Below are 21,689 nucleotides of genomic sequence, written 5' to 3' on the forward strand. Positions count from 1 at the left end.
AACACGACGGCGTGATGACGGTGATGATGATGCTCCTGGAACAGGGCTTCGCCTAAGCACCGCTACGATATGACCGAGGTGGATTATGGTGGAGGGGGCATTGCACACGGCTGGAAACAATCAACTTGTGTGTCCTAGGGTGCCCCCTGCCCCCGTATATAAAGGAGCAAGGGGGGAGGCCGGCCGGCCCTTGGGACGTGCCAGGAGAGGAGGAGTTCTCCTCCTAGTAGGAGTAGGACTCCCCTTTCCTACTCCTACTAGGAAGGGGAAAGGAAGGAGGAGAAGGGAGAAGGAAAGGGGGGCGCCACTCCCCCTTCCCTAGTCCAATTCATACTAGAGGGGGGGGGCGCGGCCTGCCCTAGCCGGCCCTCTCTCTCTCCACTAAGGCCCATGTGGCCCATTAGTTCCCGGGGGGGGGGTCCGGTAACCCTCCGGCACTCCAGTTTTCTCCAAAATCACCCGAAACACTTCCGGTGTCCGAATATAGCCGTCCAATATATCAATCTTTATGTCTCGACCATTTGAAGACTCCTCGTCATGTTCGTGATCATATTCAGGACTCCGAAATACCTTCGGTACATCAAAACACATAAACTCATAATATCAATCATCGCCGAATGTTAAGCGTGCGGACCCTACAAGTTCGAGAACTATGTAGACATGACCGAGACACGTCTCCGGTCAATAACCAATAGCGGAACCTGGATGTTCATATTGGCTCCCACATATTCTATGAAGATCTTTATCGGTTAAACCGCATAATGATATACGTTGTTCCCTTTGTCATCGGTATGTTACTTGCCCGAGATTCGATCGTCGGTATCTCAATACCTAGTTCAATCTCGTTACCGGCAAGTCTCTTTACTCGTTACGTAATGCATCATCCCGCAACTAACTCATTAGTCACATTACTTGCAAGGCTTATAGTGATGTGCATTACCGAGAGGGCCCAAAGATACCTCTCCGACAATCGGAGTGACAAATCCTAATCTCAATCTATGCCAACTCAACAAACACCATTGGAGACACCTGTAGAGCACCTTTATAATCACCCTGTTACGCTGTGACGTTTGGTAGCACACAAAGTGTTCCTCCGCATTCGGGAGTTGCATGATCTCATAGTCATAGGAACATGTATAAGTTATGGAGAAAGCAATAGCAACAAACTAAATGATCATCATGCTAAGCTAACGGATGGGTCAAGCCAATCACATCATTCTCTAATGATGTGATCCCGTTAATCAAATGACAACTCATGTCTATGGTTAGGAAACATAACCATCGTTGATTCAACGAGCTAGTCAAGTAGAGGCAAACTAGTGACACTCTATTTGTCTATGTATTCACACATGTACTATGTTTCCGGTTAATACAATTCTAGCATGAATAATAAACATTTATCATGATATAAGGAAATATAAATAACAACTTTATTATTGCCTCTAGGGCATATTTCCTTCAGTCTCCCACTTGCACTAGAGTCAATAATCTAGATTACACTGTAATGATTCTAACACCCATGGAGTCTTGGTGTTGATCATGTTTTGCTTGTGAGAGAGGCTTAGTTAACGGGTCTGCAACATTCAGATCCGTATGTATCTTGCAAATCTCTATGTCTCCCTCCTTTACTTGATCGCAGATGGAATTGAAGCGTCTCTTGATGTGCTTGGTTCTCTTGTGAAATCTGGATTCCTTTGCCAAGGCAATTGCACCAGTATTGTCACAAAAGATTTTCATTGGACCCGATGCACTAGGTATTACACCTAGATTGGATATGAACTCCTTCATCCAGACTCCTTCATTTGCTGCTTCCGAAGCAGCTATGTACTCCGCTTCACATGTAGATCCCGCTGCGACGCTCTGCTTGGAACTGCACCAACTGACAGGTCCACCATTTAAGAAAAACACGTATCCAATTTGTGACTTAGAGTCATCCGAATCAGTGTCAAAGCTTGCATCGATATAACTGTTTATGACGAGCTCTTTGTCACCTCCATATACGAGAAATATATCCTTAGTCCTTTTCTGGTATTTTAGGATGTTCTTGACCGCTGTCCAATGATCCCTCTTGGCTTACTTTGGTACCTCCCTGCTAAAATGATAGCAAGGCACACATCAGGTCTGGTACACAACATTGCATACATGATAGAGCCTATGGCTGAAGCATAGGGAAAACCTTTCATTTTCACTCTGTCTTCTGCAGTGGTTGGGCATTGAGTCTGACTCAACTTCACACCTTGTAACATAGGCAAGAACCATTTCTTTTCCTGATCCATTTTGAACTTCTTCAAAACTTTATCAAGGTATGTGCTTTGTGAAAGTCCAATTAAGCATCTTGATCTATCTCTATAGATCTTGATGCCCAATATATAAGCAGCTTCACCGAGGTCTTTCATTGAAAAATTCTTATTCAATTATCCTTTTATGCTATTCAGAAATTCAGTATAATTTCCGATTAACAATATGTCATCTACATATAATATCAGAAATGCTACAGAGCTCCCACTCACTTTCTTGTAAATACAGGCTTCTCCAAAAGTCTGTATAAAACCATATGCTTTGATCACACTATCAAAGTCTGTATAAAACTCCGAGAGGCTTGCACCAGTCCATAAATGGATCGCTCGAGCTTGCACACTTTGCTAGCACCTTTTGGATCGACAAAACCTTCTGGTTGCATCATATACAACTCTTCTTTAAGATATCCATTAAGGAATGCAGTTTTGACATCCATTTGCCCAATTTCATAATCATAAAATGCGGCAATTGCCAACATGATTCGGACGGACTTAAGCATCGCTACGGGTGAGAAGGTCTCATCTTAGTCAACTCCTTGAACTTGTCAAAAACCTTTTGCAACAAGTCGAGGTTTGTAGACAGTAATATTACCGTTAGCGTCAGTCTTTCTCTTGAAGATCCATTTATTCTCTATGGCCTGCAGATCATCGGGCAAGTCAACCAAAGTCCACACTTTGTTCTCATACATGGATCTCATCTCAGATTTCATTTCCTCAAGCCATTTTGCGGAATCTGGGCTCATCGTCGCTTCCTCATAGTTCGTAGCTTCATCATGGTCAAGTAACATGACCTCCAGAACGGGATTACCGTACCACTCTAGTGCGGATCTTACTCTGGTTGACCTACGAGGTTCGGTACTAACTTGATCAGATGTTTCATGATCATCATCATTAGCTTCCTCACTTACTGGTGTAGGAATCACTGGAACTGATTTCAGTGATGAACTACTTTCCAATAATGGAGTAGGTACAATTAGCTCATCAAGTTCTACTTTCCTCCCACTCACTTCTTTCGAGAGAAACTCCTTCTCTAGAAAGGATCCATTCTTAGCAACGAATATCTTGCCTTCGGATCTGTGATAGAAGGTGTACCCAACAGTCTCCTTTGGGTATCCTATGAAGACACATTTCTCTGATTTGGGTTCGATCTTATCAGGTTGAAGCTTTTTCACATAAGCATCACAACCCCAAACTTTAAGAAACGACAACTTGGGTTTCTTGCCAAACCATAGTTCATAACGTCTCGTCTCAATGGATTTAGATGGTGCCCTATTTAATGTGAATGCAGCCGTCTCTAAATCATAACCCCAAAACGATAGCGGTAAATCAGTGAGAAACATCATAGATCGCACCATATCTAATAAAGTGCGGTTACGACTATCGGACACACCATTACGTTGTGGTGTTCCAGGTGGCGTGAGTTGCGAAACTATTCTGCATTGTTTCAAATGAAGTCCAAACTCATAACTCAAATATTCACCTCCATGATTATATCGCAGAAACTTGATTTTCTTGTTACGATGATTTTCCACTTCACTCTGAAATTCTTTGAACTTTTCAAATGTTTCAGACTTATGTTTCATTAAGTAGATATACCCATATCTGCTCAAATCATCTCTGAAGGTGAGAAAATAACGATATCCACCGCGAGCCTCAATGTTCATTGGACCACATACATCAGTATGTATGGTTTCCAATAACTCTGTTGCTCGCTCCATTGTTCTGGAGAATGGAGTTTTAGTCATCTTGCCTATGAGTAATGGTTCGCAAGTACCAAGTGATTCATAATCAAGTAATTCCAGAAGTCCATCAGAATGGAGTTTCCTCATGTGCTTTACACCAATATGATCCAAACGGCAGTGCCACAAATAAGTTGCACTATCATTATCAACTCCGCATCTTTTGGCTTCAATACTATGAACATGTGTATCACTACTACCAAGATTTAGTACAAATAGACCACTCATTAAGGGTGCATGACCATAAAAGATATTACTCATATAAATAGAACAACCATTATTCTCTGATTTAAATGAATAACAGTTTCGCATCAAACCAGATCCAGATATAATGTTCATCCTTAACATTGGCACCAAATAACAATTATTTTGGTCTAAAACTAATCCCGAAGGTAGATGTAGAGGTAGCGTGCCGATGACGATCATATTGACTTTGGAACCATTTCCCACGCACATCGTCACCTCATCCTTAGCCAATCTTCGCTTAATCCATAGCCCCTATTTCGAGTTGCAAATGTTAGCAACTGAACCAGTATCAAATACCCAGGCACTACTGCGAGCATTAGTATGGTACACATCAATAACATGTATATCAAATATACCTTTCACTTTCCATTCTTCTTCTCCGCCAAATTCTTGGGGCAGTTCCACTTCCAGTGACCAGTTCCTTTGTAGTAGAAGCACTCAGTTTCAGGCTTAGGTCTAGACTTGGGTTTCTTCACTTGAGCAGCAACTGGCTTGTTGTTCTTCTTGAAGTTCCCCTTCTTCCCGTTACCCTTTTTCTTGAAACTAGTGGTCTTATTGACCATCAACACTTGATGCACTTTCCTGATTTCTACCTCCGCAGCCTTTAGCATTGCGAAGAACTCAGCAATCGTCTTATCCATCCCTTTCATATTATAGTTCATCACGAAGCTCTTGTAGCTTGGTGGAAGTGATTGAAGAACTCTGTCAATGACACTATCATCAGGAAGATTAACTCCTAGCTGAGTCAAGTGGTTGTGGTACCCAGACATTCTGAGTATTTGTTCACTGACAGAACTATCCTCCTCCATTTTGCAGCTGTAGAATTTATTGGAGACTTCATATCTCTCAATCCGGGCATTTGCTTGAAATATTAAATTCAACTCCTGGAACATATCATATGCTCCATGACATTCAAAACGTCGTTGAAGTCCCGGTTCTAAGCCGGAAAGCATGGCACACTGAACTATCGAGTAGTCATCAGCTTTGCTCTGCCAGGTGTTCACAGCGTCTGGCGTTGCTCCTGCAGTGGGTTTGTCACCTAGCGGTGCTTCCAAGACGTAATTCTTTAGTGCAACAATGAGGATAATCCTCAAGTTACGGACCCAGTCCGTGTAATTGCTACCATCATCTTTCAACTTAGCTTTCTCTAGGAACGCATTAAAATTCAACGTAACAACAATACAAGCCATATATCTACAACAACATAGACATGGAAAATACTATCAAGTACTAAGTTCATGATAAATTAAAGTTCAATTAATCAAATTACATAAGAACTCCCACTTAGATAGATATCTCTCTAATCTTCTAAGTGATCACGTGATCCATATCAACTAAACCATGTCCGATCATCACGTGAGATGGAGTAGTTTTTAATGGTGAACATCACTATGTTGATCATATCTACTATATAATTCACGCTCGACCTTTCAGTCTCAGTTTTCTGAGGCCATATCTGCATATGCTAGGCTCGTCAAGTTTAACCTGAGTATTCTGCGTGTGCAAAACTGGCTTGCACCCGTTGTATGTGAACGTAGAGCTTATCACACCCGATCATCACGTGGTGTCTCGGCACGACGAACTGTAGCAACGGTGCATACTCAGGAAGAACACTTATACCTTGAAATTTAGTGAGAGATCATCTTATAATGCTACCATCGAACTAAGCAAAATAAGATGCATAAAGGATAAACATCACATGCAATCAATATAAGTGATATGATATGGCCATGATCATCTTGTGCCTTTGATCTCCATCTCCAAAGCACCGTCATGATCACCATCGTCACCGGCTTGACACCTTGATCTCCATCGAAGCATCATTGTCGTCTCGCCAACTATTGCTTCTACGACTATCGCTATCGCTTAGTGATAAAGTAAAGCAATTACATGGCGATTGCATTTGATACAATAAGGCGACAACCATATGGCTCCTGCCAGTTGCCGATAACTGTGTTACAAAACATTATCATCTCGTACAATAAAATCTAGCATCATGTCTTGACCCTATAACATCACAACATGCCCTACAAAAACAAGTTAGACGTCCTCTACTTTGTTGTTGCATGTTTTACGTGGCTGCTACGGGATGAGCAAGAACCGTTCTTACCTACGCATCAAAAACCACAACGCGGTATAGTGATTGCTTTTTGATCTTCAGAAAGAACCCTGTTCATTGAATCCAATTCAATTAAAGTTGGAAAAACTGACACCCGCCAGCCACCTGTGTGCGAAGCACGTCGGTAGAACCAGTCTCGCGTAAGCGTACGCGTAATGTCGGTCTGGGCCGCTTCATCCAACAATATCACCGAATCAAGAAACAACTAGTGACGGCAAGCAATATGCATATACCCACGCCCACAACTCCTATGTGTTCTACTTGTGCATATAACATCTACGCATAAACCTGGCTCGGATGCCACTGTTGGAGAACGTAGTAATTTCAAAAAAATTCCTACGCACACGCAAGATCATGGTGATGCATAGCAACGAGAGGGGAAGAGTGTTGTCCACGTACCCTCATAGACCGTAAGCGGAAGCGTTATGACAACGCGGTTGATGTAGTCGTATGTCTTCACGATCGACCGATCCTAGTACCGAAAGTACGGCACCTCCGCGATCTGCACACGTTCAGCTCGGTGACGTCCCACGAATTCATGATCCAGTAGAGTGTCGATGGAAAGCTTCGTCAACATGATGGTGTGATGATGGTGATGATGATGCTACCAGAACAAGGCTTCGCCTAAGCACCGCTACGATATGACCGAGGTGGATTATGGTGGACGGAGGCACCGCACACGGCTGGAAACAATCAACTTGTGTGTCCTAGGGTGCCCCTGCCCCCATATATAAAGGAGCAAGGGGTGAGGCCAGCCGGCCATGGGGCGCGCCAGGAGAGGAGTCCTCCTCCTCCTAGTAGGAGTAGGACTCCCCTTTCCTAGTCCAATTCGGACTAGAGGGGGAGGGGGCGCCCCCCCCCCCTCCCTAGTCCAATTCGGACTAGAGAGGGAGGGGGCGCGTGGCCTGCCCTGGCTGGCCCTCTCTCTCTCCACTAAGGCCCATGTGGCCCATTAGTTCCCCCCCGGGGGGGGGGGGGTCGAGTAACCCTCCGACACTTCGGTTTTCTCCGAAATCACCCGGAACACTTCCGGTGTCCGAATATAGCCGTCCAATATATCAATCTTTATGTCTCGACCATTTCGAGACTCCTCGTCATGTCCATGATCATATCTGGGACTCCGAACTACCTTCGGTACATCAAAACACATAAACTCATAATACCGATCGTCACCGAACGTTAAGCATGCGGACCTTACCGGTTCGAGAACTATGTAGACATGACCGAGACACGTCTCCAGTCAATAACCAATAGCAGAACTTGGATGTTCATATTGGCTCCCACATATTCTACGAAGATCTTTATCGGTCAAACCGCATAACGATATACGTTGTTCCCTTTGTCATCGGTATGTTACTTGCCCGAGATTCGATCGTCGGTATCTCAATACCTAGTTCAATCTCGTTACTGGCAAGTTTCTTTACTCGTTTCGTAATGCATCATCCTGCAACTAACTCATTGGTCACATTGCTTGCAAGGCTTATAGTGATGTGCATTACGAGAGGGCCCAGAGATACCTCTCCGACAATCGGAGTGACGAATCCTAATCTCGATCTATGCCAACTCAACAAACACCATTGGAGACACCTGTAGAGCACCTTTATAATCACCCAATTATGTTGTGACGTTTGGTAGCACACAAAGTGTTCCTCCGGCATTCTGGAGTTGCATGATCTCATAGTCATAGGAACATGTATAAGTTATGGAGAAATCAATAGCAACAAACTAAATGATCATCGTGCTAAGCTAACGGATGGGTCAAGTCAATCACATCATTCTCTAATGATGTGATCCCGTTAATCAAATGACAACTCATGTCTATGGTTAGAAAACATAACCATCATTGATTCAACGAGCTAGTCAAGTAGAGGCAAACTAGTGACACTTTGTTTGTCTATGTATTCACACATGTACTAAGTTTCCGGTTAATACAATTCTAGCATGAATAATAAACATTTATCATGATATAAGGAAATAGAAATAACAACTTTATTATTACCTCTAGGGCATATTTCCTTCAGAAGTTTCAGTGGCATTCATCAAATATCCAAATTCGGTAGCGACACAAAATATCCAAATTCGGTAGCGACACAAACCGATTTTTCCATGTATTTATTGGAACGGGCGAGAGCCTTGCCTCCATTTCAGAAAGAAAGAAATGCCCTTTTTTGCACAATCTCTTGAATTTTCGAATGGCTATTTGAACAGATGGTCAAATGCAAAAGAGCTAAACTTTTATAGAGACTACACAAAAGGAGAGCACAACAAGAGTTAGTGCAAAATTTGTGCTAACTATTGCGATCTATGAACTATACTAAAATTGAGGAGAAAATGATTACTGTAGCACCTATGCGAGCACAACACTTTACATGGCCCATAAAATGAGCATATTTTATGACAAATAGTTTTGCACATTATGCATGTATAATTCTCTCATTTTTTCGAAATGTACAAGTAAAATTTTCTCATTGTTTCGGAACCCAAGAATACTATATCCATTATTGTCATGCGAAACGTGGGCACAATACCCCCCCCCCCCCCCCGGCCCCGCGTCCTGAAGGGGAGGTGAAGGGGGTTGGGTAGTTATATTCACTTTTCATAGTTTTTTCTACAAAATAGTGCCGCCGCCTCCCTCACATCCTCCCCCTCCGCAATGGTAGACACCACCGACTAAAGTACATCCTCGACGGTGAGCTAGCTTCACTTTTCCTCCATAAGGTCTCTTATTTGATGAAAGATTAGATGGGTCTAGTGTTGATTTTTTTTCCACATTAGGTCGCATCATTCGTTGTCGTCCACCCGCACCCCCCTCTCATGGCCCGCTGGAAGCGGCGGAGGATGTTCCTGATGCTAGGTGGATCGGGAGAGGAAAGGTGATCGAGGTGGATCCATCGGTAGCCAGATTTCAAGATGATGATAATAGAAAGGATATGGAGGTGCCATGACAAATTTTTTTGCATTCATATCTATTGTAGGTGGTGGTGTGCGGTCCCTCTAGCCTCGATGATGGCAAGGGCATGACTACAACATAAAATCTCGGATCGCTCTTGGTTTACATTCATGTATGTTGTTGGTCTCCCTCAAATTAATCTGGAAATTACGTTCCCATAATTTTTGACTTTCTTGTCACATATTGGACCAATCTTTTTGTTGCATTTTGGTTTATTTTTTACTCCAATAGTATGCTGAATTTGGGTTATCTTCAATTGTAAATTTGTCCCGATTAAGCTTACGATTCTATCTTTGTTTTGCATTTGCATTTGATCTCAACTTCTTTTCATCAAAACTATATATTTTTTCTATCCCAAGTAAGTTTCTTTCACTTTACTAGAACTAGATTAGAAAAATGGGCATAACACTTTTCAGAAACAAATGTAATCTGCAGTCTTGATTTAGCTTTCCACAATTCTCTTGATACTCATGGACATGAATCAACATTTCTCTTAATTTGTTTCTTTGCAATTGGATTCGTTCCTAGTATGTCCCTAACTTGTTATTAAATCCATTCCTGACACTGCATGCTAACATTTACTAGATGATACACTGTGCGTTGCCACGATGATTTGATAGTTGATTTCTAAATATTGTATACAATATGAATTCATCCTCAAGATTTAAGTTCTGCTATGCAGAAACAAAAAACTATATAAAAAGTTGATTGTGTCATAAATTAAATGTGATGGCATTTAAAATCAGCTATGCGTGTTGCAAAGGTAGAGAGACTCATGTTTGAAACATACGAATGTTAGTTGACCAAGCCAGTAAACTCAATGGTTGTGAAAATTTAGATGATGTGGAAGCACATCCATGCGCAGGAAAATAGCAATTAATGATTTGTAGTGCGGTTTGTCTATATAAGATATATATAGATACAACTGTGTGCGAATTCTATTGGATGCACATCTTTTGGCTAGTGGCGTCCATTTATAGAAGTGATAGAAAAATATTATAGCTTCTTAATTTGGAAAGTTCGTAGGGTCTTTTCTACAAAATATAACCAATAGACCAGTTTGCCAGTTTCTAGAGTCGACCAATGGATATGAAGGATGTTTTTTTCTTAGCAATATTATGTCACTATAATAGGTATATGAAGATATATCTTTTGGAATTAATGTATATGCCCCGGTGCATTTTGATATCATAATATCTCCGGTGAAATTAATATATTTTCTTCCGAAAGTACGCCTAATTTGGGTTCTCTTCTTCTCTATTCTTGTCCAGAATTTGCATTTCCATTTGATGTCAAGTTCATCTTGATTTTATTTTCAACCAAAGTCTATATTTTTGTCGTCCCAAATAAGTTTTTTTTAGTTTATTGAGAATCGATCGTGAAAAATATGCATTTTTTCAAAAACAAATGTATAACTATTGTCCTTATTTTGTTTTCCACAATTGTCTTGATAATTGCCCTCATTGCAATTGGATTTTCTTTCAAATATGTTCTAACCTGTTATTAAAATCCATTCCTGAAACCTACCACATGTTAACATTTATATAACATTGTGTGCGCCTTTCTATTGGATGCACATCTGTTGGCTAGTGCCATCTATTTGTAGAAGTGTTGGAATATACATTATAGCTTCTTAATTTAGAACATTTGTAGCGTTTTTTGTACAAAGATAACCAGTGGGCCAGTTCGGCGGTTTATATATATGAAGAATATCATTTCCACAGTAATATTATGTCATTATGATAGATATATGTGCATATTAATGTATATGCCATGGTGCAATTATGTATGTGCCCTCGTGTGATTTGATATCATATACTCCCTCCATCCCATAACATAAGATCTTATTACATCCAATATACTCACGTATTGAATGTAATAAGAACTTATGGGATGGTAGTATCTTGAATGTAATAAAAATTTGTATTATGAGACAAAGGGAGTATCTTGCATTATTGTACTGCATTATTAAGATTATGGCCGGCGCCACAAAGAAATTATTCGTCAAACTTTATACATAGAGGATATAAATCTCAAATGAATAAGTAAAGAGGATATAAATCTATCTTTTAGATACATATAAAAAGAAGAGAAATGCAAGAAATGTATCTTCACGATGTCACTGTACTCACTGCCATCGTATCTACCCCTGCTAGTAGAATTCGGCCTGAAGATGCTATAAAAAGGTGATCAAATGAACTCCTTCGGATCACAAACCAGTCACCGTGTCAGCCTGCAAACGTTGTAGCAACAGCAGGTCTCGATGGCCTCGGAGCGTCAAGGACACCGTTCCATTTCCTCATGCATCCTCCTCGTCACGGTCGTCCTGCTGCTCAGCGCTCCCGGGTCATCTTCTAGTTGCTACAAGCGCATCTTCGCCTTCGGCGACTCCATCATCGACACCGGCAACTTCGTGTACTCGACCGGCAGCGCTCCAAACGCGCTGAAGGAGTTCCCATATGGGATGACCTTCTTCCACCACCCCACAGGCCGCGTCTGTGACGGGCGCGTCCTCCTTGATTTCTACGGTGAGTGCAGTGCACAGCACATGCATGGATCTAGCTACCTCTTTAGTGCCCGGCTGTGCTGACAACTGTGTCCGTACGTGTTGCAGCGCAAGCGCTGGGTCTGCCGCTGGTACAGCCAAGCTTGCCCGAGCAGAGATGGGGACAATGCACATTCGGTGCCAACTTCGCGGTGTTTGCTGCCACGGCGCTTCCCCCGGAGTACTTCCAAAGACGGGGCCTTAGTATTCCCGGGTCTGCCAACCTGGGCATGCAGATGGGCTGGTTCAAAGAAGTGGTGCAACGGATAGCACCAGAGCCCGGTAATGAAATTAACCACGCGCCCATGCATGCATGCTAAAACCGTACTATCAGTTTTAGCTAGCTACTGTATTGCTTTTATTAATTGGGCTACGTACGATGATCTGCCAGGTGCGAGGAGACTCCTGGGAGAGTCTCTCATCATATTGGGCGAGATCGGTGGCAACGACTACAACTTCTGGTTACTCAACAATAATAAAACTCGTGAAACAGCCTACCAGTTCATCCCAGACGTTGTCAACCGCATCATCAGTATTGCTCAGGTGCTTACACGCCATCAATTAGCCTGTACAAACAAATCATGCATATATACATCCATGTATCGTATTCGTAGGTGTAGGTGGTTTCATCTGTCATCGTATGCATGCAGGAGCTCATCGACCTCGGCGCGAAGACGATCATGATCCCGGGGAACTTCCCCATCGGGTGCGTGCCCAAGTACCTGAACGACCACCAGACGGGCAACCGTGCAGACTACGACCAGTTCGGCTGCCTCAGGTGGTACAACGACTTCTCCATGAGGCACAACACGGCGCTGTTCAACGAGGTCAACAGGCTCAGGGCGCGGCATCCATGGGTGAAGCTCATCTACGCCGACTACTTCGGCGCCGCCATGGAAATCTTCAAGAACCCACACAGATTTGGTCAGTAACCGACGCCCGATCGCATTTCTTCTCCTAATTAAAGCGGACTACATATGTGTTTGGTCCATGCGCCGCGCTCATTGCTCGATCGTTTTGCGTTTGGGCATGCAGGTATCGGTGATCCTCTGGTGGCATGCTGCGGCGGCGGTGGCCGGTACCACGTCGGGACATGCGACAAGCACTCCGCTATTATGGGTTCCCCGGCTAACTGCGCCAATTGGGACGGCATCCACATGACTGAGAAGGCCTACAACGTCATCGCCGATGGTGTGTTGCATGGGCCATACGCGAACCCGCCGCTGTTGCATTCTTGCTAGAGTTGTTGATTGCTCGCTTTGTTCCCGTACTTGCATCGGCCTGTTAACTGAATGAAAGAAATAAAATAGTCAACTAAACAGTATAGTAGTTTGTCTGGCTCAGTGCGGATTCGTCGTAATACTTCATCCGTCTCATAATATAAATCGTTTTATATGATGAGACGGAGGGAGCACTATTAAGCTAATTCATACTTGCCTAAACATATACAATAACTGATCAGTATCATTAGATTTATTATTGAATGTACTTTCACATCATATAAATTTGTTTAAGTAAATATTTCTACTTTTTTTCTATAAACTTTGTCAAACTTTACAAAGTTTGACTTTAGTCAACTCTAATATGCAGAATAAATAAAAACAGAAGAAGTATACGTAACTTCTGAAACACCCAACACTACCAGAATCGCCCCCTATGCCGACGGCCAGGGCCGTCGGCATAGCCCTGAGTCCCGTCGGGATAGGCCTATGCCGACGGTCCCCGTCGGCAACATATGCGTCGGCACAGGCAGGGAGGCCGTCGGCATAGAAAAGCCGTCGGCATATATTATACGCCGACGGGGGCCGTACATCTATGCCAACGGCCCTAGCCGTCGGCAACTATCACGCCTAACGGCGCTCGCCGTCAAGTCTGCCCAACGAACGGTCGCCACGTGGCACAACTATGCCGACGGCCTAGCCGTCGACTTAGTCAAAAACTATGCCGACGGCTCGACCGTCGGCATAGGTGTGCCACGTGGCGACCAGCCGCTGCTCTAGGACCAGGGCTATGCCGACGGCCTGGCCGTCGGCATAATTTGAAACTAAGCCGACGGCCAGGCCGTCGGCATAGTCCTTCATACAGAGATCCCAGTAGCTGACACGTGGGCGCCTATGCCGACGGCCTAGCCGTCGGCACAATTTTTAAACTAAGCCGACGGCTAGGCCGTCGGCATAGGCGCCCACGTGTCAGCTACTGGGAGCTCACGGTAGCCCTATGCCGACGGCCTAGCCGTCGGCATAGTTTGCTTTTGCTTTTTTTTCTTTTTCTGTTTGTTTTCACATCAATTCAATTCAAATAGCAGCACATATCAGCAGATATATATGATGAGATAGACATATAAAACACAACGGGATATCATCCGGCACCATCACAACAATATATGCATAAGCATCATCACACACAAGTCTCTAAATGAACATCATCACAACCAACATAAGCATATAGAGAAGCACACAAGTCATCTAAATGATCATCACCACACACAAGTCATCTCAAGCATCATCACCACACAAGGATCATCGAGCACCGCGGAGGTCGTCACCGCCAAGATGGCCAAAGCCCAGGTCGTCACTGCTAGCGCAGCGCTACCGCCAAGACCGCCTCCGCCTCCGCCTCCGTGGATCGGAGTGGTCGGGCTCCGTGTCTCCGGAGTGCTGCGAAGACCACCGCCAACGGTAGATCCACATGTTCCCTGGATGTTGAAAAGACATATGCACGGGATATATGACTGTGTTGAAAGGCATGACATGCTTTGGGTGAATAGATTGGGGACGCACTAACCGGCGAGGGGCCAGCGTTCTGTGCCACAAACTCCTCAAAGCTCATCAGCACTGGTTGTGCTGGAGGGCATTGTGCTGGAGGGAACTGAGGACACCTGCCGGCCGCCATATCCTGAAAAGCCTGCTGCATCTGGCTATCCCTCTGCACTTGCTGTTCATAAAGCCTCTGATGCCACGCCATGGTCTCCTGGCGTGTGTACTCCATGTAGGCCTACAGTATGACATGATGGAACTCATAAAACTACTAAATGCGGAAAATGAAGTGAGCAATGAAGATAAGAGGGAAAATACTTACAGATTGTTGCTCCTGAAAGAGGGACTGTGTATTGGTCACTGGCTGGCTCGTGCGCTGGCTCAGGCTCGGGTTGATCCGACGAAGCTGTGTGTAGGAGATACTAGGAGTGATCACAGCATCGAGAACCGCCTCCCGACCGTGCTCCTTGGGCCCCATGCTCACCACCGCCCTGTCGTCCAGAGGCGCCGCAATGGGGTCAGGTGTGTCAGGATGCAACTTCAGATACGCTTCGGAGTAGGCCTGCTTCCTCCCCGCGGTCTTCTTGCCGTAGTACTGGGGCTCGCCAGGCTTGGAGTCCTTCCGTGTATGGGCGATCTCCCACGCCTGCATGTCTGAGAGCGGCCGCTTCAGTTTCTCCTCCTGCACCACCAAATAGAGATTAGTCATACATAAGAAAGTGATGGTAAATAGAAGAAGAAGAATGTTTAATGGGGTTAGTCATACATTAACTGCCTTGTGGAGATAGTGGTTTCGGTTTCCCTGAGCATGTACTCCCTCCGTCCCTCGGTTAGCCTTATTTTTGGTTCTCATAGCCGCCCAGGCTCCAGCCTCATCACACCAAAGATCCACCAATGCTGCCCAGGACTCGTCTTTTCCATAACACCAATTTGGACACACCTACATAATAAAAGCATAATGGCATGTAGGTGTGTCCAAATTGGTGTTATGGAAGCATAAATCATAAAGCATAATGTACCACAAGGTAATGAAAGCATAATGGAAAATCTTTTATACTTACCGCCAAGAACTCCGGCCTCTCCAAGGTAATGGCCATCCTTCGCGCTTCTTCCTTGGTCATCTTCACACCAAGATAGTCGTGGTAGTATGTGGAGATGGCCACATAGCGCACCTCGTACTGCATCTGGCGGGCCTTCTTCTTGCATTGGCGCAGCACGATCTGGTCCGCTCTAGCCCTGTGCTCCGGAAGAACTCGATAGAATGTCTACAATCATGCATGAAACAAGAATGGAAGAAGCCATGAGTTAAATCATTCATGAAACTAGAATGGACTTGTGCTTCTGAAGAGAACTCACCCAGAAAGTAGTGATCACGGCCTTGGCATGGGTGTCATGGTCCGCGTGGCGGGCCGCTTCCCAGTGGTCCCAACTCGTGGCCAAAACCCGACGGTTCGGCTGCCTGACTGGATCAGGACAGTACAACCCCGGCCAATATAACTTCAGCAAGACGGTGATGAGGCCGTTGGGAATACGGATCCCTTTAGAATATATCCAGTTGCTGCAAAAGAATGAACTATTAGCATGTGACAAGCAAAATAAATAACAACCGGAATAAGCATGTGACAAGGAAAATAATGAACCACTTACTCTTTTCCCGTGGGCTCAATGAGCCACTTCTGCTCCTCAGTAGCAGGAACCTGCTTTGGTAGCTTTGCGTTGCCACGCAGCCACCCCTTCTTGTCAACCCCCTTCCCGTCACCACCATCATCCCCGCCACCACCCTCCTCCTCGCCTGCCTCCTCCTCCCCAACCTCCTCCCCAACCTCCTCCTCCTCCTCCTCCTCCACCTCCTCCTCCTCCTCCACCACCACCACCTCCTCCTCCTCCTCCCTAGAGGGTACCTCACTAGAGGAGGGCCTCGAAGAAAACACCCCTAAGTCGGTGAGGGTGCGCTCTTTCTGGCCGCGACCCCCTGTAGTGGCTCTCCCCCCAGCACCTCATCCTCTAGAGACTCTCCCCCCGCCCCCTCCTCCTCTAGGGGCACCTCTCCATCGACCTCCCTATGAGGAGTCATCGTCAAGTAGCCGAGGGGGAGGATTACGAGCTCGACCACTCCGACTAGGCAGGCCGACGACCTTGCGTAGGAAACCCACGCCGTCGGCCTTCCCCTTGCCCATGTTCCACGAACCTGCATTGAAAAGAGAAAATGCAATTAGTAAATTAATGAAATGAAGGAAAAGGCATGATAATAAACACATTAATAAAAAGGCATAAAAAGGCATATTCCTAAACTATAGAAAAAAAATACTTGAAACGTACATCTGCTAGAACCCATATGAATCATCACTGTTGTAACCTCTTTCTCGGTCCGTCTCATCATCACTATCAACCATATCATCTTCGTTGTCCGACGGAGGTGGAGGCTCTTCCTCGTCGTCAGCGTCTTCGTTTAACTTTTCTAGCATAAGTATGTCATTTTCATTGACAATGGTCTCACCATCATTCCGTGCATCGTCGACGTTTGGGTCCACATCATCATCACCCAATGGTCTAGCATCATCGTTTCTAACCACATCATCATCATCATCATCAGGTTGCTCTTGATAGAACACTCCCTCATATGTCATGGGGTTAATGTTGTAGTAATCGTCTTCATTCGGGTCTGGTAGCTTACCATGTGGCGACACCTTGAACACAACTTCCCAACCCTTTAGATACACTTTCTGGCATGGGTAAGGCAGATAATATACTTGTGCAGCTTGGGTAGCCGCAATGAAGAGATCGGCTCCGGCATAGACGGTTGATGGTTTAACTTCGACCAAACCAATGGAAGGCGTATGTTTTACCCCCTCCTGCGGATCGAACCATCGGCATTTGAACACAGGCAGACTTAGGGTCTCACGCCCCTGGCGGAATTTAACCTCGTATATATTTTGTACCCTTCCGTAGTAGTCTACTGAATTTTGACCGGGGGTGTACACTCCAGTATTTATAGTTTTGGGATCGGGGCGGCTGTTTTGGTGCTCCTCTGTATGGAAGCGATACCCATTCACATCATACTTTTTACATGTCACGACGGCAGGGTCGAAACCCATGGAAACCCATCTCAATTCAGCATCCATAGATATGTTCGGATCTTTTCCCTACAAGTATAATGGAAATTGTTGCGTGCATTAGTTCGGTTAACTAATAAATGTTGAAGTAGGTATTTAATAGGGGAGTGTGGAAAATTACTTTCTCCATGAACCAAGCAACAAAATTTTTACGTCCAGGGTTTCCATGACGGAGAAGAGTAAGTGCCTCCGCCTCAGTAGGAGGATCCACTCCCGTCCATTCCTCTTGAACGAAATCACTAAAAAAAGATAAGCGGTGTTAGACCGGGACTAAGTGAACATGAAACATGATGATGTGGAAGACATAAAGGAATGGTGTAGTGGTATTACCTCATCCACACTTCCTCAACTTCCTTGATGTTGTGCAAGATATAGAACATGAGGTCCTCCCACTCTTGTCGTGGCATGTTATAAGATTTCGAGGCCCCAGCCCTCCCACCTTGCGCATTGAATAGATCGAGCCTGGGTTGATACTTGGGCTCTTCTATATTGTATCGAGGCACCTTGTTATGCAGATGGGGAACGTGGTCTGGATAGTATGATGTCCTGAGGTCTGACACCTCCTCTAGGATAACTGCCTCAGCTATGGAAGCTTCAATCTTAGCTTTGTTTCCACATTTCCGTCGGAGATGCTTGTTCTGCCTCTCAGGGCCGTACTGCCAGCGATTTTGCACAGGGCCCCCCAACAATACCTCGTTTGCGAGGTGCAGAATGAGATGTGTCATCGGAGTAAAGAAGCCTGGCGGAAAGATCTTCTCTAGCTTGACTATCAACTCCGGTGCCTTCTTATGCAATTTTTCAATCACCTCTTTACTTACTTCTTTAGCACAGAGCGTGCGGAAGAAATGGCTAAGCTCGGCAAGCACTCGCCAGACATGCTCGGGGACATAGCCTCGAACCATCACCGGCATTATCCGCTCAATCCATACATGGTAGTCATGACTCTTCAGGCCGGTCACTTTGCCTGTTGAAAGATTGACTCCCTTACTTATATTCGATGCATAACCATCGGTGAACTTCAAAATTTGTTTCAGCCAGATAAGTACTTCTTTTTTTTCTGGCGGTTTAAGGACAAAGTCAGCATCTGGCTTGAACCAGTTTTTTCGACCGCCTGTGGGAGGCTTCATGTTCAGGCGTGGTCTATCACAAATTCTCTGTTGATCGGCTCTAGCTTTTACGTTATCCTTCGTCTTATCAGGAATGTTGAGGATCGTGTGGAAAAGTGACTCTGCCACATTCTTTTCGGTGTGCATCACATCAATATTGTAAGGAAGTTTGAGGTCCTTGAAATAGGGAAGCTGCGAGAAGGGGGTAATGTGCGTCCAGTTGTGCGTCTCACCATATCCCTCGAAGCCTTTGGCTTTGGCTTTGCCTTTGCCTTTGACTTTAGGCTTGAGAGCTTTTAGTTGAGCAAGAACATCTGCCCCCGAAAATGTTGGAATCTCGGTTACTTCATGAACAACCCGGCCTTTCGTGAAGTTCTTCTTGTCTTCCCTGTCTGGATGGTCTGGAGGGAGGAACTGTCGATGCAGGTCAAAGGCTACATACTTGCCACCCTTACTCAGCCAAATCATTCGCAGAGCCTGCATGCACACTGGGCATGGCATCTTACCACTTGTACACCATCCGCAGAATAGAGCATAGCCGGGAAAGTCATGCATGCAATAGTGCAACCAAACTTTCATCAAGAAATTTCTCTACAAATCCCGGTCGTATGTCAACCTCGGAAAGTACCAAGAATGGTGCAAAGCATCCACAAGCGGCTGCATAAACACACCCAATTGCTTCCCCGGGTAGTCAGGCCCCGGAATGATGAGCGACAGGAACATGGTCTTCCGTTGCATTAGGGCACCGGGAGGAAGATTGAGCGGAATTACAAACACAGGCCAGCAGCTGTATGGATTGGACGACATACCATATGGATTCAACCCATCACCTGATATGGCTATTCTGACATTCCCAGCCTCGGCTGCTTCCTCGGGGTATTCTTCATCGAATGACTTCCATGCTTCCCCTCCCGATGGATGTATGATTTTTTTTGGATTGTACCTTATACCTTCCTTGTGACACTTCATCATTTTGGTAGACTCCTTCGTGATGAAAAGGCGCTGCAGTCTTTTTATAAAATCAAGATATCGAAGAACCTTAACGGGGATGGTTAGCTGCTTTTTCTCACCATCCTCACCGACCACCTCAATGTACCGAGACGAACCGCACTTCCTACAGTACTTGTCATCCGCATACTCGTGCCTAAACAAAAGGCAATTCTTCGGGCAAACATCTATTTTCTCATAATCCATAGAGAGTGCCTTCATGATTTTCTTTGTATCGTACATGCTTTTCGGCAGTTCATGACCCTCAGGGAGGCTGTTAGCCCATACTCCCAGGAATGCTTCGAAGCATTTCTGGCTACAGCCGTACTCAGCCTTGACTGCAATCAGTTGCGAGATGGCATCCAGCTGAGATATTTTCGCACCCGCATAAAGAGGTTTCTTCGGCGAGGCCAAGACCTCCAAGAAGGCCTTTGCGGTTGCCTCCGGCTCCTCCGGTTCATTCTCTGGAGGTGTCGCATTTGCCGTTTCTGCAACAATGACATCATCTAGCATGTCCCTGAACCCGTCGTCCTCATATCCATCGATGCATTGTCGCATCACCTCCTCTCTACCACGGTCCTGCTCGGCTATGTTTATCGGCGGCATGTCAAAGTTTGGCATATATCCGTGCGTGCGAAGGTGCTCACTCATGTCCGTCTGATTTCTACGGTGACATCTGGCACATCTCGCATAGGGGCATGGTGGGATAATTCTCATTGGACGACGGAATATCTCCTTCAAATACACATCGGTTTTCGCGATCCACTCTGATGTTACTCGATTCCGACGGATAAAACCACTGTACATCCACTGATTATCTGCCATCCTCTGCTTTTTTGCAACCCACACAACATAATTAAGGATTCACTTAAATTAATGGCATCAAAATTTCAGTTTCTACCGCGTTTAATCCACCTACATCTCTAATAGGTAAAGATGGGTCCTAATCCCACCCGAGGATGTGTAGATTGAGTACGTTCTCCATTCTACCCCGTTCCGAGACAAAATTTCGGCAGCACCTCCCCGCTGTTCTCCAGATACACGTCTCGGCAAATAGCCAAGAGAATGTGCTCCGGAGAACAATGGGGAGGCGCCGCCGAAATCCTGTCTCGGAACGGGGTAGAACATGGAGAACATACCCAATCTACACATCCTCGAGCTGTCCGTGGAAAACGCTGGACAATCCGAAAGAGCTGCGGTGATAAATATGCAATTGAATGCATATTTATCCATGCAACCCTTTCGGACGGGAGACGCCTACGTTACGTTAGTTGACTTGAGAATGAAATCTAGTCACATGATTCGTAGCTCACCCTCGGCTGTAGAGGAAGTAGTCGAACACCGGAGGGACAACCGGGGACCAACAGCTCCTACGACGATCACTCCACTGAGATGGAACACCACAGAACCTGCACCGTGACAATAATTAAGTACATCACAATATATTCATCATCATCATCTAACAATCATCGAATCATAAAAATCAGCATCCTATATCATCTCTTCCGCAAAAAAAATCATTATCTATCATCAACATCATCATCTATCATCATTAACATCATCATCTATCATGTAACAATCATCATACATTTGCAACTATCATCAAAAAATCCATCATCTAACGTCATGCCCCTTGTTAAAAAAATTGCTTTTCTTGCATTTCTCACATTTGTAACTATCATCAAATCATCTATCAACTAACTATGCATCCATCCATCTAGTTACATAACTATGAACAACAACAAAATTATCAAAAAAATCTACAGAGAGGGAGGGAGGGAGCTCACCGTGGTGGAGGGCCGGCTCGGGGGGAGGGGTAGGCACGGACGAC

At 45.0% G+C, this 21,689-nt stretch overlaps 2 protein-coding genes across 2 annotated transcripts; one reads left to right on the forward strand and one right to left on the reverse strand.

Annotated features, from left to right (window-relative positions):
• Positions 1 to 11,517: 11,517 nt before the first annotated feature.
• LOC125548469 (GDSL esterase/lipase At1g28600-like) lies at positions 11,518 to 13,239 on the forward strand. The gene is made up of 5 exons (XM_048712056.2): positions 11,518 to 11,879; positions 11,966 to 12,178; positions 12,288 to 12,439; positions 12,547 to 12,820; positions 12,932 to 13,239. The coding sequence occupies exons 1-5, from the start codon at positions 11,615 to 11,617 to the stop codon at positions 13,135 to 13,137; spliced, it is 1,110 nt and encodes a 369-aa protein (XP_048568013.1). The 5' UTR covers positions 11,518 to 11,614; the 3' UTR covers positions 13,138 to 13,239.
• Positions 13,240 to 14,923: 1,684 nt separating this feature from the next.
• On the reverse strand, positions 14,924 to 15,912 carry LOC147979998 (uncharacterized). Its single transcript, XM_087516806.1, has 3 exons — positions 15,714 to 15,912; positions 15,419 to 15,592; positions 14,924 to 15,298 (listed from the first exon to the last, which is right to left on the reverse strand). The coding sequence occupies exons 1-3, from the start codon at positions 15,834 to 15,836 to the stop codon at positions 14,924 to 14,926; spliced, it is 672 nt and encodes a 223-aa protein (XP_087372932.1). The 5' UTR covers positions 15,837 to 15,912.
• Between the last annotated feature and the right edge of the window lie 5,777 nt (positions 15,913 to 21,689).

Source organism: Triticum urartu, chromosome 3A (genome assembly GCF_056163025.1).
Source record: "Triticum urartu cultivar PI428250 chromosome 3A, HENAU_Tu73, whole genome shotgun sequence".
NCBI lineage: Eukaryota > Viridiplantae > Streptophyta > Magnoliopsida > Poales > Poaceae > Triticum > Triticum urartu.